Raw genomic sequence first — 17,667 nt, 5'->3', positions numbered from 1 at the left:
AGCCTGCACAACCTACATCTTCATGCATGGAATTTGAACAGCGACAGTTGATGGCACTCGATCTTCCTCCCAAAGTAGTAGGTGTTTTTCTGGCAGCCAAGCATCCCTCCACCAAAACTGTTTACATGGGACGCTTGGAGAATTTTGATAGATAATCCTCCTGTGACATACAGTATTTGCGGGTGGGTGCATGACGTATTGTAGTTTTGTTTCTTCTTAGCCCAGCAAGGCCCTGCAATGGTGACAGTTCTGGGTTCTCTTTCATCCCTATTGACCTTTCTATGCCTGCTCGATCAGCCAACCTTTATCACCTATTTTGATGCTTTTCTTAAATCCATATGTTCACACGAAGAGGAACCTGGGGTTAGAAGTATCCATCAGAGTCCAATAAAAAATGATGACACAGAAGAATAAGTGATTTGCATTCAGTAATTCTCTTTCTGGTAGACAATCTATCTGTTCCTCACCACCATTCCACCTCCTAGTTCTGTGAAATTGTGGCCTTGGTAGATGGAAAGCAACCGTTTAGAAATCTGCATGCTCGTTCTTTTAGTTTGCTGATGGGCTCCACATCTGAGAGCGTGGATAGGCTTCTGAAAAAATTAACATGACCACTCTTTGGTTGCGCATGCATGCGGCTCCGCTCGTCGCTTCCAGAGCAGAACCGGGTCTATGGACAGTCTCACTGCAGCATCTGCTGGCACACATGCACACAGTTTTTTTTTAGATTTCCAGATTCCTTCTGGTGCCTGGGGATATAAAGATGGTGAGGAATGTGTGGTTCGAGTATCTACCAGCAAACAAGTTACTAAATGTAAGCACTTGGTTTGCTTTGTCTCGTCCTGCACCAGCCCCTCAACTGGCTACTGTCTTGGTTCCCAAGAAGCAACACTTGCCCTTCTGTGAATCATCCCATGCCCCCACTTCTTTGCAACGTGCTTAGTTAGCCAGAAGCATATTTCAGTCTTAACCAGACTGATCTCAGTCCCTGGCCCACACAGTATATTTGAGAAGCCCAGAAAAAACGTCACTTTCCTATGTACCTCCTTTTCTACGCTTCGCAAAGGTAAAGTCCGGACGTTTGCAGTGTCTTTGAGCTCCCAAACCATTTGCAGTTCATGGGAAGAGGGTTGCAGACGACAGAGTGTGGGAAGGGGGGGGGGGTTGGTGCACCTCCTATGCTTTTTGCTGCACAATATGACAATTTAATGCTTTGGTGTTTTGCAGTCAGTACATTGAGGGACACTTGCAGTTTCAAACCTACATGGCGGGTTGCATGCAGTGAGTCGGTGTTTATTGGGAACCATTTGACTCTGCACTAGGCTGCTTGATCTCCCTCTCAAAGTTTGGATACAGCAAGCGTTCATAGGAGGAGCCTGTGCGTGGGTATGCAAATAGACCTGAAGCATATTTGCCCCCTTAAGAACTTTGAGAAATCTCTAATGAGATATCAGTTTATCTAGTGGCAAAGACTGCAATCCCTGTAGAAAAGCCAGTCTCTAATTTCTTTATTACAGGTGACTTGTGGCCTCTTTAGTTACCTACTCAAATGTACTATTTTATTACAGTTTATGAGTGCAGCCACTGTTTAAAGAGGAAAATAGAACTGTTTTTCTCTTCAGCTTTTCTTTTCTGGGTGAACAGCAAAAAGGAGATGATCATCGTAACGTGTTATTTTTTTGCATGGTGTAGGAAATTATAATGAATATACAGTCTGTGCATATTTCTACACATTCGTAGCCACAGCGTTTTTTTTGTATGACTTGTTTGAAACTGATTCTTTTTTTCTTTTTGCAACAGATATCCAACTGCTTTTTGGTGTGTTCAACTTTGCTCTAAAAATTCTACTTTCATGCTTGGAAGCTTATCTATTTCTTTTGAAAAGATAACGCGCCAAGGATCTAAGTGGTTTGTTAAAAGAGCAATGGTGTGACCTTGTAATAAAAAGAACAAAGTATCCCCTGCCGTACATATAAGGATATTGCAAGTCACCATCGAGTTTCATAGCATTATAATGGAACTCTGCTCTAGACCTCTTTCCTCTCTATGACCACAAACTCCTCGGTGACTTGTAATATTCTTATAATATCCGACAGGAGGTACTTAATCCCATCTATTATCAATATTTCGTAGAAAAGTGTTAGGACTAATTTTATCCGAACTCAAAAGGGATACTTTTCTTTGTACATTGGTGCTCTTTGAGATATATATATATATATATATCTGTCGAGTTTTAATTTAGAATCTTCCCAATGTACTAGATTGAAACAAACAGCACTCTCGGGAGTGTGGAAGGTGACACTGATGACATTGGTAGTGTTTATAGAAGAGGTGCGGTGCTGTGATGTCATCAAGCTGCCTTGTGTCTGGTTACTCCCTGGTGTTTTATCACAAATGCTCTAGTCTAGAAACAAATTGCCAAAGGCTTCTGAGAAAGGGCACCAGGCCCAGGAGGTATTCCCCCAGCTATTTATAAGGAAGATCCCAATATTCTGGGCCACCCAATTTAGCTCCGCTCTTCTCAACCATATTGCAGCAGAACTGCATCCCCTCTTATTGCATGGTTCGATAGCTGCCCCTATCTTCATGGGGAGACGCCAACTGGATACGTAGGAATGATCACTTGGTAGCTTTAATTGAAGATTATGCTAAATATGTTGTTGATGTGCTGTCTTTACACCTACATTATTCAACCTGTTTGTATCTGACCTGACCCCGGCTCTGAACTCTGTTAGCTTTAATTTGCCCAAATTGGGGTTTTTCATCTTTCAAACCTACTGTACACAGACAATCCGGTTCTTATCAGCAAAGCCAAGGTAAGCTTGCAAAGCCTTTTGGACGCCACTTCTGCTTTTTCAATTGTGAACGGCCTGTTGATCAATAAGAAGAAAACTAAGATTCTTGTGGCCCAAGCTGCTAGAACTCAAAAGCCGACGTATTCTCTATAGCAGGAGAAACTAGGGGCAACCATATGCTTCAAGTACCTTGGAGTCAATTTTAACGACTGTGGTATGTACAGGAACGAGGTGAATGAAGTAAAGAAGAAAAGCATTGCACTATCATTCGCTCTCAGATCTGTATACACAAAGCTGGAAGGACCTACGCTGACACCTATCCTTCAGGTGGCCTATCAAAGATTCTCCTGACCGCAGTCTATGGGACTGGGCAGGACAGTGCGACTCCACAGAAGGCTGAAGATTTATAGAACCATTTTTCAGCTTCCCTCTCCTACATCACCAGCTCAAATAAGATTGAAATTTGGCATAAGCAGGCAGACATTGGCACGGAAAGCATCCTTTGCGTTAAGCTGTCACAAGCGTAGAGCTGCAAAAGAAGGCACTCTGGGCTGCCATTTATGAACTGAATAAAAAACACAAAGGACGGCAGGCATGTATCCTTCTGTCTTAAGCTCTGAGCACGATTGGTTTAACAAACATTTGGGCCTTAACCATCAGCCATTAGCAGGGCTCGAGTCGGGGTACCACGCGGGTGGACGGCGTCCCCCCCACTTATTTTACCGGGTGGACGCCGTCCCCCCTGCCAAACAGCTGGACTTCACTCTGGCTTCTCTAGGACGAGATCGGAGCGCACCTTTCATGACGCATCCCCCCACTTCTCTTTTTAGGACTCGTGCCCTGGCCATTAGGAATTCAAAAGGGTGGCAACAATCAGCACAAAATCAGTTTTCTCTAATAGAGGACCAGGTCTGCCTCTCTCTACGTAAACATGGCTGGGTGATATTGCACACCTTTAAACATCTGAAACCACAGTTCTACCTAAGCTAACTTTACACCGACTGGTCAAAGGCACAGTTTATTAAATGAAGAATAAGGGTAATCCCGATCCCTACTCATTATCCGGCGTACAAAAGGGATGGAGAACAGGCAATGTGTCGGCTTTGTAACTCGCAAAAAGAGGACATAGTACATGTACTGTGCCTGTGCCCCACCCTTTTGGAGGACAGATAGGAGCTGTTATGAAGTAGGTGGGTTACCGGGGCACAAAGTTCTGCAGGTAAGCAGTGCTGGCCTGCTTTGATCCATACAATACCATTCTAAACTATGCTCTCGTTAAGTTTATTCATCATTTTTTTAAAAAAAAGGTTGAGGCCTCGAATTATGCAGATGAAGAGCTGGGAGGTGATTAGGCTGCTAACATGCCTGGTACTAGGCCCTGAATGAACTTTTTTCTGAATTTTATTTTCACAGGTGCTGGCTGATACCATCTGGTCAGTGCAATTAGACGTCTAGACAGAGCACAACCCCTTACTGCAGTGTTCTAGGCTATCCTTTTTAAATTATCTTATTCATTGTACTTTACTCATAACTGCTTTTAATGTTTACAGCATAAGGCCATTGTAAGTAGCGGAGCCAAATTTACTGCGCTTTATTATTGATTTGGCCAGCTTATTCGTTAAGGTGTGAATTGACCTGCTTTTTTATGCCTTTTTTTAGAATGTATTGCCCTTACCCAAATATGAAACTTTGGATATAATGTTATTTTATTAATTTGTAACACATTTCAGCGGTTTTCAATAAGCAAGCAATAAAGTCTACTTTAATTGTAATTGCAAATGAAGCTGCCAGGCAGTCCCAGCAACAAACCCCATATACGTAGCCAAAGCTTGCAGTCTACCACTTACTCCTCGCCCCTCAGCTTGCACCCAGCTCTCTCTGTGCCCTACTTTAGGATCTGCAGGAAGCACACCAATATAATCACAAAAAACACCACCTGGCTCACTGCTCTGTATGTGTATATGGCCAACAGTGTGTCAGGCACCGATCTAACTTTGGGACAAAATCATCTGCTTGGCTTATCCACTCCTGCCTTCCAGACATGCTGTGATCCTCTCTTGAGTGCTCTCCCCACGTAAGGGTTCTCCTGTAAATGTGCCTATCATTGGCTGCCCAGTTAGTTCTCTAAATATTCATTCTCCTTGGTCCTTGTGTGTTACTGAGTGGAGAAGTAGTTGCACAATGTAACTCAGAAGGAGATCTGTACACAGGAAGAATGTTATTCTGCCTGTGCATGGAGCTAGGCTCCACAGTCACTTCGGGGTTGGGCAGAGCACTTACAAGATGCATACTTCAGTCAATTCATGTTTAGGCATAATAGAGCACTTGTGGTGCCGATGCTAATGCTACACTGTACATTGGTTGTATAGAAACGCATGCATGGGCAGGCAGATAGGCTCAGGACACTTCAACAGGACTGCGAGCCGACAACTCCCTCGGCAAAATGCTGGTGGGCCTCTACCATTGTTTCCTTGAAGCTGCACAGCATTTTGCAGTACAAGTGGACAATATATAGATTTTTGTTGCCATCATAATACTATTAACTACTGTATATTTTCATCTTTAGGGATCCAAATTCGTTATCAACGTTATCTGCTTTTGAGAAAGGAGTTAACTGGGCTCTGGCTGGTACATATACCCAGCAAGATGTTGTTGAAGCCAAACTTTCTGAATTTTCAGCTGTTGATTCTCCAATAGCACCTTCAGATAAAGGTATGTGTTCCCTTTTTTAATTAATTTTACCACTTTATCTGCACCCTATACAAAATTGTTTAGAAAATGACCTGCACAGATCCGGTTCATTAGAAAGCTCAGCATAGCTCAAGTTGAGTTTTGGATTTTTGATCTAGCATCTCAAGTGTTTAGCTTTGTTAAAAAAAATATTGTTCGATATAGAAGTGTGAACATTGTTATTTATCCAACCAAAGTATTTTACAACAACCCTTACTTTCAAATGGGGTTGTAAATATAATGAATACGACCATAATGGCCCAAATCTGTAAACTGGGGTATTGTGTGATTTACACTTGAGCATTTTACCATTCTGCCTCACAGGAGTCTTAATGATAGACCTATAAATGGATTAATCCTATGGAAATACAAAGCATATTAACAACAGGCACTCTCACTCACTCAAACCCACCAGGCCGATGTTCTGGCTATGAGGAACACAGTCTTGAAGGTACGAAGCTGCAAAGGGCAGCTGTGAAGCTGCTCAAAGGGAATGCACATCACATATGTGACGATCACGGTATGGTCCCACTGCAGCATGACAAAAGGACAGGGAGGAAACAATAGTTCTCTTCCAGGGGATACTCATCAATAGTCATAAGCACTGAGCAGTCCCGCCCTCGTGCGGGACCCCGGAGCAATAGCCAATAATATGTGTATATATATATATATCTCCAACAAAAGGTTGCCCCATTTAGAAGAGCCAGCATTCAGGTAGGTTCAATTCACAAGCCTGACGCGTTTCATGCTCCCCTGAGCATTTCTTCAGAGGCTTCTGCAAACTCTGTGTGGAGCTTTCAGAGTCTTTAAATGATTAGCACCTGCTCCAGTGGGCGTGGGCGCCCCCAGAGCCTGATGGTGCTAGTAGTTTCAATAAATCACGCTCCAGTGAGCTGCTCCCAGAGTGAAATAATGCTTTCAAAGTTAAACCCGAGTGGGTCTGGAAAATGTTCAATCTGCTTCTGCGCTGCAAATAACATCCTGAAAAACGACCTTGTCTGACAAATCCTGCTGTATGCCATGTGACTGCAGCTTGGACCACTTCCATGTGGTAGGGCTCTTCCCCAACCGGGACTGTCCAAATTTTGATAAGTGCAAGCAACTCACTGGGGTATTATGGACGGCACTACAACAACCAGCAGGCTAATTGAGAGCCAACGCCCACTGGGGCAGCTGGTGAGACTATTTCAGTAATGCCGTGTGCTTCACTTAACAAGGACTCTAGCCTCTGAGGAAATGCTGTGTGAAGCATGAAACGCGTCAGGCTGCTCAATTTCTTTTGGAACAGACTTGCATTCAGTGTGCTGCAACTTCCCAATAAAAACGAAATTCCTGCTATCTGAGTGGGCTCTCCTAAATGGGCTTCTTGTGTGTTGGATATATATATATATATATATATATATATATACATATGCAGCCCAAAATAACCATACTAGGCTCAAAAGACTGCCCCCAAATGCCTGAAAAATCTTTACATTTGTTACATAAAGACATATAAATTACATTATATGAAAATGCAAAGAAGAAAGCACTGCCTTTGTTGACTTTGAAACACACAACCTTTATTTTCAAAGGTAAAACAGGCAGGATCATAGAGGCAGCTTTAGCCTAGATAGGCTGCATTGTAACAATAGGAAAAAAACTGGCGCCGTGCCTTTAAGACCTCTATGAGCCTCCAGGCTCCCATCATGCACCACAGGTGACAGGTCAGTACTTTTTTCCGGATCCTTCTGTGAGGATCCTGGAGCATTGAGCTCGCCAGTTGGTGATATTATTTCACTTTCTTCTGGTAGTTCTTTCAATTTTTTGTTTTTACTTGACGTCTTTAGTCATCTGACTAAATCAACAATTTTTTGTGGTTTTTTTGGCCTTTTTTTCAGTCACAATGCCGGCCTTATTTATTAAGTGTCCGGCCTGTGGTAAAAAAATGTCCAAGACAGACTCCCATTCGGTCTGTGTGGCTTGTCTTCCATCTACACACAAGCCAGAACTTTGCTACCATTGCAGCAAGTTGTCGAACAGAACTTTAACCCCTTCGATGCTTGTGACGGAACCATTCCGTCATCAGTCACGGCTGAGCTGTGCTGATGACGGAATGGTTCCGTCACGACCACACCCTGTTCTGGAATGTCCAGCACAGGGGAAAAAATTCAAGTAGCAGCCAAGGTGTTAAGAGAGAGAGAGAAGAGCAGGCTTCAGTCCCTGCATGACAGAGGAGAAACCGTGAGTGGAAGAGAAGACTTTCACTCCAGGAAACCTTATTCTCAGCAAAAAGAACGTAAGGAAAGAGGGGAGAAGAGTAAACATCGTTCCCCTTCAACTTCGAGGGACAGATCTTCTTCTAAAGTTCCGGTATGTTAAAAATCGTCGAAATCAGCGTCACGTCTTCCGTCGACATCGAAGTCGCCGTCGAAGAAGAATTCGTCGTCGATGAGAGGTGAGAAACGCCATGAGCGTAGGCGATCCAAGTCTGGCTCCCCTACGGCTACGAGAGGACGGGACTCGATGTCGACGTTCACCGTCGAGAGGCTCGAAAGATCAGTCAAGGTCGCCGTCGAGAGGCGCTATGACATCGAAGTCGAACCGGGCATTGGAGGTTTTGACGTCGAAGAGCCCAGGTCAGATGGCGTCGAGGCACACAACGCTGAGAAAAGCGCCGCCGTCTAGGCACATGATGCCAACACCTAAGAGACACTCTACGTCGAGGAGGTCGCCGTCGAGAAAGTCGACGCCGAGGGTGTCTCCGTCGAGGAGATCGTCATCGAGGAGATCGTCGTCGAGGAGATCGTCGTCGAGGAGGTCGTCGTCGAGGAGGTCGTCGTCGAGGAGGTCGTCGTCGAGGAGGTCGTCGTCGAGGAGGTCGCCGTCGAGGAGGTCGCCGTCGAGAAGGACAACTTTGGAAAGATCGACGTCGAGGAGACCGCAGTCCAGGTCTCCTGCAGCTAAGAGGCCTAGAACGGTTTCTAAAGAACGATCTCCGGTTTCTTTGGCTTCTTCTGGAAGTTCTTCCTCCCCTGGGCTGAAGATTGTACAAATCTCCCCAGAGCCCTCAAGAGCGCCTTCACCTACAGGGGCTAATATCTTTCCAAGATGGTTGGGAGAACTAAGACTGGAAGATAAGGAGAATCAACCTTCCAAGGTCTAGGTCCAGGTCACCGGTGTCGGAAAGACCCGCGTCAAGATCCAGGTCTTTTACGAGTGATCCAGTCTCCTGGAAGGGGTGAGCGTACTCCGCAGAGGAAATCTCCATCAGTGAGAAGGCGGACTTCACCTTCTCCGAGGTCTTCACATCACCGTTCATCCAAGAGACGTGATACGAGATCTTCGACAAAGTCTACGGATTCGAAGAGAAATTACTCACCGTTGTCGTCAACTCCTCCAAGTAGGATATCGCCGATTGATGACATAATCACATTTAATGAGGTTCTTTGAAGTGGAGCAGCAAAACTTAATATAGAGATGCCTGTCTCTACTGCGAAGACTACGGTTATCTTCGAGACATTGCATCAAAGATTATCGTCGAGACCTTTACTTCCTCTGGTTCCAGGTCTATTGAAGCCTGCTGAGCATAAGTCCTTGACTCCTGTTTCTTTGGGAGCGGTTCCCTCCCGAATCGCAAAGAAGTATAGGGCTCCAGACAATGACCCGTTATTTCTAAGATCTGAGCCACAACCTGATTCGGTCATCGTCTCAGCGGCACGTAAAAATCAGAACGGGGCGACGTCCTCATCTGTTCTCCCAGACAAGGACAGCAAAACTATGGATTCGGTAGGGAAGAAAATGTGTGCCACTTCTGCTTCCTACATGAAGGTCGCCAGCGCCTCCGCTTTGTTGGGTCGCTATGACCGCGCACTTTGGGATTCCTTATCCCGGTTTGCTGAAAAACTTCCCAAAGAAGAAAAGAATGACTTCCTGGAAATCCTTCATGAAGGTGGGCTAGTGTCTAATCAGGTGATTAGCGCAGCTGCAGATGCTTCCGATCTGTCTACGCATGGCTATGCTCATGGTCTTTGCGCAAGGCGCTCAGCTTGGCTAAGACTTACGGGCCTTAAGCCTGAAGCCCAACACCGCATTTTAAACCTGCCGTTTAATGGGAAATCGCTCTTTGGGTCTCATGCTGACGATGAGATGTCAAAAATGAAGACCAGAGTTGGATACTGTGAGAGCTGTAGGTCTCGAAAAGAGAAAGGACAATTTTAAGAGAAAATACCGTCCTTATGATCGGAGACAGGGCCAGCAGAGGGTTCAAACCCCTCAATGGTCTTCGCAGCAAAATCAAGGAAGATCTCAGTTCTCCCAGCGTCGTCCTGGTAGAGGAAGAGGCGGCATATTCAGACAGTCTGCTCCTGGAAACAAGCAACAACAGCAAAAGCAGTGAGTGTTTGCTTCCCCTGAGCCCGTTGACCACTCCGGTGTGGGGGGGAAGTGTGCGTTTTTACCTGGAGGAGTGGAAAAACATCACAAACGACTAATGGGTGCTGAATATTGTGCAAAATGGATATGCAATCAGATTCAAGTCTCCTCCCCCTTCCATTCTTCCTCAAAAGACTGTATTCCATCGACTTCACCTTTTGAAGCAGGAGGTGTCTGTGTTACTCCTAAAGAAGGCCATCGAGGAGGTCCCAAGGACACAACGTCGACAAGGAATTTACTCCTGTTACTTTCTAGTTCAAAAGAAAGGTCCAAACAAGGAGTTCAGGCCCATACTAGATCTCAGGCGCCTCAATCAGTTCATTCGGCGAGAAAAGTTCAGAATGCTGGTGTTACATCAAATAATTCCACTTCTGCATCTAAAGGACTGGATGTGCTCCATAGATCTTCAAGATGCGTATTTTCACATCCCCATTGCCCCAAAGCATCGGAAGTTTCTAAGGTTCTGCATACAAACCAGTCATTACCAGTTCGCAGTCTTGCTCTTCGGGCTAAAGTCAGCTCCTCGCACCTTTTCAAAGTGCATGGCAGTCGTAGCGGCTTTCATAAGGAAGAGACATATTTTTGTCTATCCCTATCTAGACAATTGGCTGCTAAAGAGTGCCTCTCCAGTTCTACTTCAGCAGCATCTCACGTTCTGTATTCATCAGTTGCGAAGACTAGGTCTGCACGTGAACTTCAAAAAGTCTATCCTCAATCCCACGCAGAGGGTTCACTATCTGGGTGCACTTCTGGATTCAAAGGACGCAAAAGCGCATCCTTCGGAGGAGAGACTATCCTCCATTCTCCTCAAGTGTCAAACAATGTTAAAGACTCTTCGACCAACGGCCAGACAGATTTAGTCGCTGCTAGGGTCCATGGCGTCTTGCATTTTCCTCGTTCCAAACGCCAGGCTGCACATGAGACCTCTGCAGCAGTCGCTGGAGGATCAGTGGTCCCAGTTTTCAAACTGTTGGGAAGACAAACTGTCACTACCTCTGTCGGTGCGGATCTCCATTCAATGGTGGATGCAGCGGAATCATCTGGTGTGGGAGTACCTTTTCAGGAGGACATGCCCAAACGATCCCTGATGACAGATGCGTTCCTGCAGGGTTGGGGTGCCCATCTGGAGTCACTTCAAGTTCAAGGAGTGTGGTCGGAGAAAGAAAAGTTGTATCACATCAACATGTTGGAGCTCAGAGCTGTCCATCTAGCTCTCAAGGCTTTCTTCCCTGTGCTCAAGACAACCTCTCTGCTTGTTCAGACGGACAATACAACAACGATGTACTATCTGAAAAAGCAGGGCGGAACGAGATCCAGACCCCTGTCGCTGGAAGCACAAGCAATCTGGAAGTGGCTTCTGGCTCGGGGTATGAAAATTTCAGCTGTCCATCTGCCCGGTGTTCTCAACATCCAAGCAGACGACCTAAGCAGACACTTCGCAGAAGCACACGACTGGGTCTTAAAAGACGAAGTAATAAGAGATGTCTTCCAAACCTGGGGTTACCAGAAATTGATCTCTTTGCGGACGCCGAAAACGCAAAATGCTGCGTCTTCGCGTCCAGGTACCCTCAACGAGGATCCAAGGGGAATGCTCTGTGGATAGACTGGTCAGAGACATTACTCTACGCTTTTCCACCGATTCCACTCATTCCCTTGGTGATCAAGAAACTGTACAAGTCCAAGACAGACATGATTCTGCTAGCTCCGGATTGGCCTCGCCAATGGTGGTACCCGGATCTCCTGTATCTCTGCAAAGTGCCGCACAAGAGGCTTCCTTGCTGTCCGGATCTGCTGACGAGAGAGAACGGCAGGGTGTTCCATCCCAACCTGCCGTCCCTGAAGCTAGCAGTATGGTACCTGAGTTCGTCCAGTATGGTCATCTAGGTCTCTCTCAGGACTGTATGTACATTTTAAGAGGCAAGGAGAGCTTCTACAAGAAATACATATGCTTTCAAGTGAAAGCGATTTTTCACGTGGTGTGCTGCTGAAGGTCATGACCCGATTTGAGGTCAGGAACAGGTACTGTTACCATACTTACTTTCTTTGGCCAAAGCAGGTTTGCAGTATTCATCTATTAAGGTCCATCTGGCAGCAATAACAGCATATTGAAAGTCTCCTACTCAGGTTTCTTTCTTTCAAATGCCAGTTGTGAAGGATTTTCTAGAGGGTCTCAGGAAGGTGTATCCTCCCGTGAGGGCCCCCTCACCTCCTTGGGAGCTTAATGTGGTTTTGTCTAAGTTGATGGGTCCCCCATTCGAACCTATACATAAAGCTTCTCTTCAACATCTGTCGTGGAAGGTGTCTTTCCTTGTAGCTATCACTTCTGCGCGCAGGGTGAGTGAGATTCAGGCTTTTTGTGCAACAGAACCCTATCTCGTTTTCCATGCGAATAGAGTGGTGCTTCGGACTCATCCAAGATGTCTTCCTAAGGTAATCTCAGATTTTCACATAAATCAATCAGTGACACTACCTACGTTTTTTGCTAATCCGAGCTCTTCAGCAGAAAAAGCTCTGCACTCTTTGGATTTGAAAAGAGTTTTGAAGTTTTACCTTGATAAAACTAAGAGTGTCAGAAAAACTGATCATCTGTTTGTGAACTACGGTCCTCTGAATACCGGCTTGCCTGCTTCTAAGAGGTCCATTTCTAGATGGATTGTGTCATGCATTTTATTATGTTATCAGTTGGCACGAACGCAGCTCCCGGGTAGACAGAGAGCGCACTCCACTAGAGGAAAGGCTGCTACTATAGCAATGCTTTAAAATGTTCCTGTGCATGAAATTTGTAAGGCAGCGGCAGCTACGTGGCGGTCGGTTCACACATTTGCCCGCCATTACTGTCTTGATTTTGATACTCAGGCGGATGCCAAAGTTGGTCAGGCATCCCTGAGGAATTTGTTCGGGTAATTCATATAGTAGTGTGCTGTCTAAAGAGTCTGGTATTCGTCCGCAGGGTATGGGATGGGCTTGCTACTCTATTCAGTGCTTATGACTATTGATGGGTATCCCCTGGAAGAGAAGGATTAGTTACTTACCTGTAATCCTAGTTCTCTTCCAGGGGTATACTCATCAGTCATAAGCACACCCACCCTCCTCCCCGGACGAATACCAGAACTGGCTATTTTACACATTACCCATGCTGTGATTACACTGTTATACGCCGTCCAAAAGAACTGACCTAACTGTCACCTGTGGTGCATGATGGGAGCCTGGAGGCTCATAGAGGTTTTAAAGGCATGGCGCCAGTTTTTTTCCTATTGTTACAATGCAGCCTATCTAGGCTAAAGCTGCCTCTATGATCCTGCCTGTTTTACCTTTGAAAATAAAGGTTGTGTGTTTCAAAGTCAACAAAGGCAGTGCTTTCTTCTTTGCATTTTCATATAATGTAATTTATATGTCTTTATTTAACAAATGTAAAGATTTTTCAGGCATTTGGGGGCAGTCTTTTGAGACTAGTATGGTTATTTTGGGCTGCATATGTATATGCATATTATCTATATATATATATATATATATATATATATATATATATATATATATATATATATATATATATATATATATATATATATATCCTACTGGCGGTCGCCAGTAGGTAGTTACAGTTAGGATTTTTTTCAATGTTAAATCTCAAAATTCTATTTGGAATAACTTTGGCGCCGGTTGACGAATCTGAGTGAAAATGTCCTCAAAATGGCCTCGCGGAGCATCGGTCCTTCCCTGAAAGTTTGGGGGGATTCGTCAAGCGGGGACCGAGATAAAAGGGGGGTCCCAAAACGCGTTTTCCCCATGTTAATTTCCATAGGGCGGTCGATTTCACTTTTAGCCGGAACGGCTGAATGGATTTACACCAAACTTGGCAAAATTGTAGGGACTGGTAGCCCGATGTGCCTTTGCTATGTCTCAAGATATGTGCTCCAGTGGATTTTGAGTAATTTAGGTTCAAAAAAATATATATATCTATGGCAGCGCCCCGGTACGCGCACCGGGGAGCGCACCACGCGACTTGCGCGCAGAAAGCTGATTGGCTCTCGGGTGTCTGTAAACATTCTAAACAGTCCGGAGCGGCCGCCATCTTGTGTCTCGGTAAAATCGAAACACAAGACGTGGCAAAAACAAAGGGGGGAATTGACCATAAGGGGGCAGGGTAGACCCCCCCTGACCCCCTAGGTTTGATATGGGGATTTTCGCGGGGGGAGCGCCCGGTACGCGCACCGTGGAGCGCTCCTGGGAGCGCTCCTGAGAGCGTACTATTGGGGAAAAAAGAATCACTTTTAAAAATTGTATGTTTATTAATTGTTCTTTTTGTTGTATTTTTTTTTTATTTAAGTACCAACATGTAGGTATCAATGCAGAGTATATATTTTAATATACAGTTTCCTTTGTAGATATCTTGCATGTTGTTACAGAAGTTATTGTGGTATATGGAATTCATAACATTGTCTGTCAGGAAAGCAGAAACAACATGGAGGCAGGAGATGATAAATAGATGTTAAATACACATTGGAGATAATATAGTGGGAGAAAGGAAGTAACTATGAGCAAACTTTCTATGTAACACAATAAAGTTGCACAGTATACTATAAGTCTCACTTTATATGTTAAACATTTTTGATCTACTTGATGAATTACATATAAAAATGAATAATGGCTCGAACAATTTTTGATTTATTAAATATAAATTTATTCTTCTGATTCTTTTTCATAATTTAATAAAACTTCTAATAAAATGTTGTCTGGAATCTCTTCATTTACATTCTATGTTTCCATTGATTCCACACACTTAAGTAATTCAAGGTCCAGAGACTCATCCATAAAGTCAATGTTATCATTTTCAGCATTTTTTCCATCATGGTTGTTGTCCAAAACAATTTCATTTTTTTTTTTCTTCATCAAAAAAGAGCACATTTAAACTTACACTTAGTACATTTTATCAATTACAATATTTTTTGAATTCTAGTATATAAGTTCCATCCTTGACTAATGCCAAACCAATAATAATTTCAACCAAATTGAATTTAACAACTTCTTTTATACATACAGGGGAGTCTAACGCAAACAATAACAATGAATACCAAGTCTTCTCAACCCCATGCCTAATTGTCCTTTCTTTGCAACTCTTTCCATTTACATAATGGCTCCCAAATTCTTCTCCCCAGACGTCTTCCTCTCCTCCCTTTTGGAGCATAAATGTTTTCCTCTATATTATATGCATACAGAGTATTTGCCAACCAACATTGCAGTTTCGGAGGATTTTTATCTAGCCAAGCCCTAGCTATTGTCAGTCTATAAACAGCCATTATTACAAACAAAAATTCAGCATACTGATCCTGCTCCTGTTCAGACACACCTAACATAATCCAAGCTGGTGTAAGAGAAATCACAATGCCCAAAGACCTTGCCAAAAACCCCTCAATCTCATTAATCAATGTTTGTAATTGGGGACATGTTGCAAAGATGTGTATACTATCTGCTTCCAGCGCATTGCATCGGGGGCAATTAATTCCTGTATTCCCACCCCATTTTGCAATTCTTGCAGGCGTGTAATACTAAAAATATAGTGTTTTGTAATGCTGAGACTGCAACAGGGCTGCACATAATATTGTACATCCTAAATTCAAAGAATCGTAAAACAAGTTACTTTCAACTCCTAATTTGTCCGCCCATTTCTTACTGCATTTGTCTACGTCGTCCTGCTTTTCTTTCAACAAAGTTGCGTAAAAGGACTTAATTGTGCGATCCCCCATCAGCTTTATTTTCTCCATTATTTCTATTTTATTAAAGCATGCTGGACCTCCCACTTTATTTTTAAAAAAACTTCTAATCTGCAAGTACTTGGAAAAAAAGCCTGTTATGTATACCATATGTGTCTCTTAGATCTGAGAATTGCTTAAAACCATCCTGTGAAAATAGATCGCCTATTTGCGTGATCCCCCTTAAAGCCCACTCTGCCATTGTGTGATCGGCAAATATTTCCTCTGGGAGTGAGCTGTTGTTGATCAGAGAGACATACCTATTATACCTCCCCATCTTGACTTTCTTTAAGAAAGCATTCCATACCGTGACTGCCGCCTTAACCGTTTTAAACCTGGTTCTCTTAAAGTAACTATAATCTATACATTTTAAAAAACAATTATGAGCATTTACCCCTAATGCAACAGCATAGACCTCAGTAGACATATTATGCATTCTTACATCGTCAACATTACCTCCAATAAGTCCTTGTATATATTGCAAAACCGTAGCCATATAATATAAACGGAAATCTGGTGCACCCCAACCCCCTTTTTCCCTAGGAAGTGTCATATACCTATAGGCCCTCCGGGTCTTACCGTGTGCCCAGATAAACCTATTACATATGGCCTCTATACCATTGAACCAGCTGGCTTCAATCAACAAGGGTACAGCCCTAAACACATACAAAAATTTAGGTAAAATCATCATTTTGATAATATTTGTACAGCCTACCATTGACAAGTGCAAATTGTTCATTTTTTCCAGATCTCTTTTAACTTGAGCTATCAAAGGATCCATATTCTTTTTAACAATCTTATCTATTTCTGCTGTAATTTGTACCCCTAAGAAAGTTGCCATACCCGTCACTCTGTCATCATTACATATTACCCACTGGTTTTTGACAATCTGAGTTTTAGTAATGTTCAAACTGTATCCTGAAAACTGACCAAATCTCTCAGCTTCATCTTCTATTGCCCTAATGGCAACTGTAGGTTCTGCGGTCAGGATGGCGACATCGTCCGCGTAAGCTAATGACTTAAATCTACAACCATTGAGAACTAACGGTGGAATCTGCTCATTACTTTCCAACTTTCGTATATAGGGGTCAAGATATAAAGCGAAGAGCAGAAGAGAAGGACCGCCCTGCCTTGTGCCTCTCTGGATATTGACTGCTGATGAATAGCCTCTATTTATTCTTATCTTGGCCATCGGGTTTATATATAAGGTCTGCAGGGCCTTTATGAAGCCTGATCCTATACCGTGCCAACTCAAAACATCCCATAGGTACCTCCAAGAGACCCTATCAAACGCTTTTTCGGCGTCAAGAAACACCGCTGCCATTGGGTCTTCTAGAACGCTACATCAAATGCCGTAATTACTTGTCTGGTATGCTGAGTTGTTCCCTTACCTGGAATAAATCCATGTTGAGAAGAAATAACCAATGATTCGATTACCCTGGATAACCTTTTTGCCAGAATTTTGGAGAACACCTTAACATCAGCGTTCATTAAAGTAATGGGACGGTAGGAACCCGGGGCATCTGTGGGTTTGCCCTTTTTTGGTATAACAATAATGTCTGCGCCGCCCCAAGATTCTGGAACAGACTCACCCAATTGTGCTAGCGACATCACATTAAACATTTCTTTTAGGAGAGAGGGTTAAAAAACTTTGTAGAATTCTTTCGGAATCTGGTCCGGACCAGCAGCCTTCCCAGACGGTAAATCCCTCAAAGCCTCAATCAGTTCATCCACCTGAAATATCTCTTCCAACCCTTTTCTGTCTGCCTCTGCTAGTCCTGAGGGCTCTATCTCGCTCAAATATGCCCTTATATCCTCCTCTCTTTCGTGACCATCTGATGTATAAAGCTCCGTGTAGAATTGTTTAAAAACCTCTCTGATCTGTTCTGCATCCTTAACCTTAGTTCCCTGACAATTTTTGATCTCCTTAATATCAGTCATCCCATCCCTTTGCCTAGCTCGTACAGCCAGTATGTGAC

General features: G+C 43.8%; 1 protein-coding gene across 1 annotated transcript in view; it reads left to right on the top strand.

Annotated features, from left to right (window-relative positions):
* Positions 1-17,667, top strand: part of PITRM1 (pitrilysin metallopeptidase 1) — a 354,406-nt gene that overhangs the window by 282,646 nt on the left and 54,093 nt on the right. Inside the window, exon 25 of the mRNA XM_086941520.1 lies at positions 5,362-5,507. Within this exon, the coding sequence (XP_086797646.1) occupies positions 5,362-5,507 (146 nt within the window). The remainder of the gene's footprint in view (positions 1-5,361; positions 5,508-17,667) is intronic.

This window comes from Lissotriton vulgaris, chromosome 10, assembly GCF_964263255.1.
Source record: "Lissotriton vulgaris chromosome 10, aLisVul1.2, whole genome shotgun sequence".
NCBI lineage: Eukaryota > Metazoa > Chordata > Amphibia > Caudata > Salamandridae > Lissotriton > Lissotriton vulgaris.
This window is presented reverse-complemented; position numbering and strand designations above follow the sequence as displayed.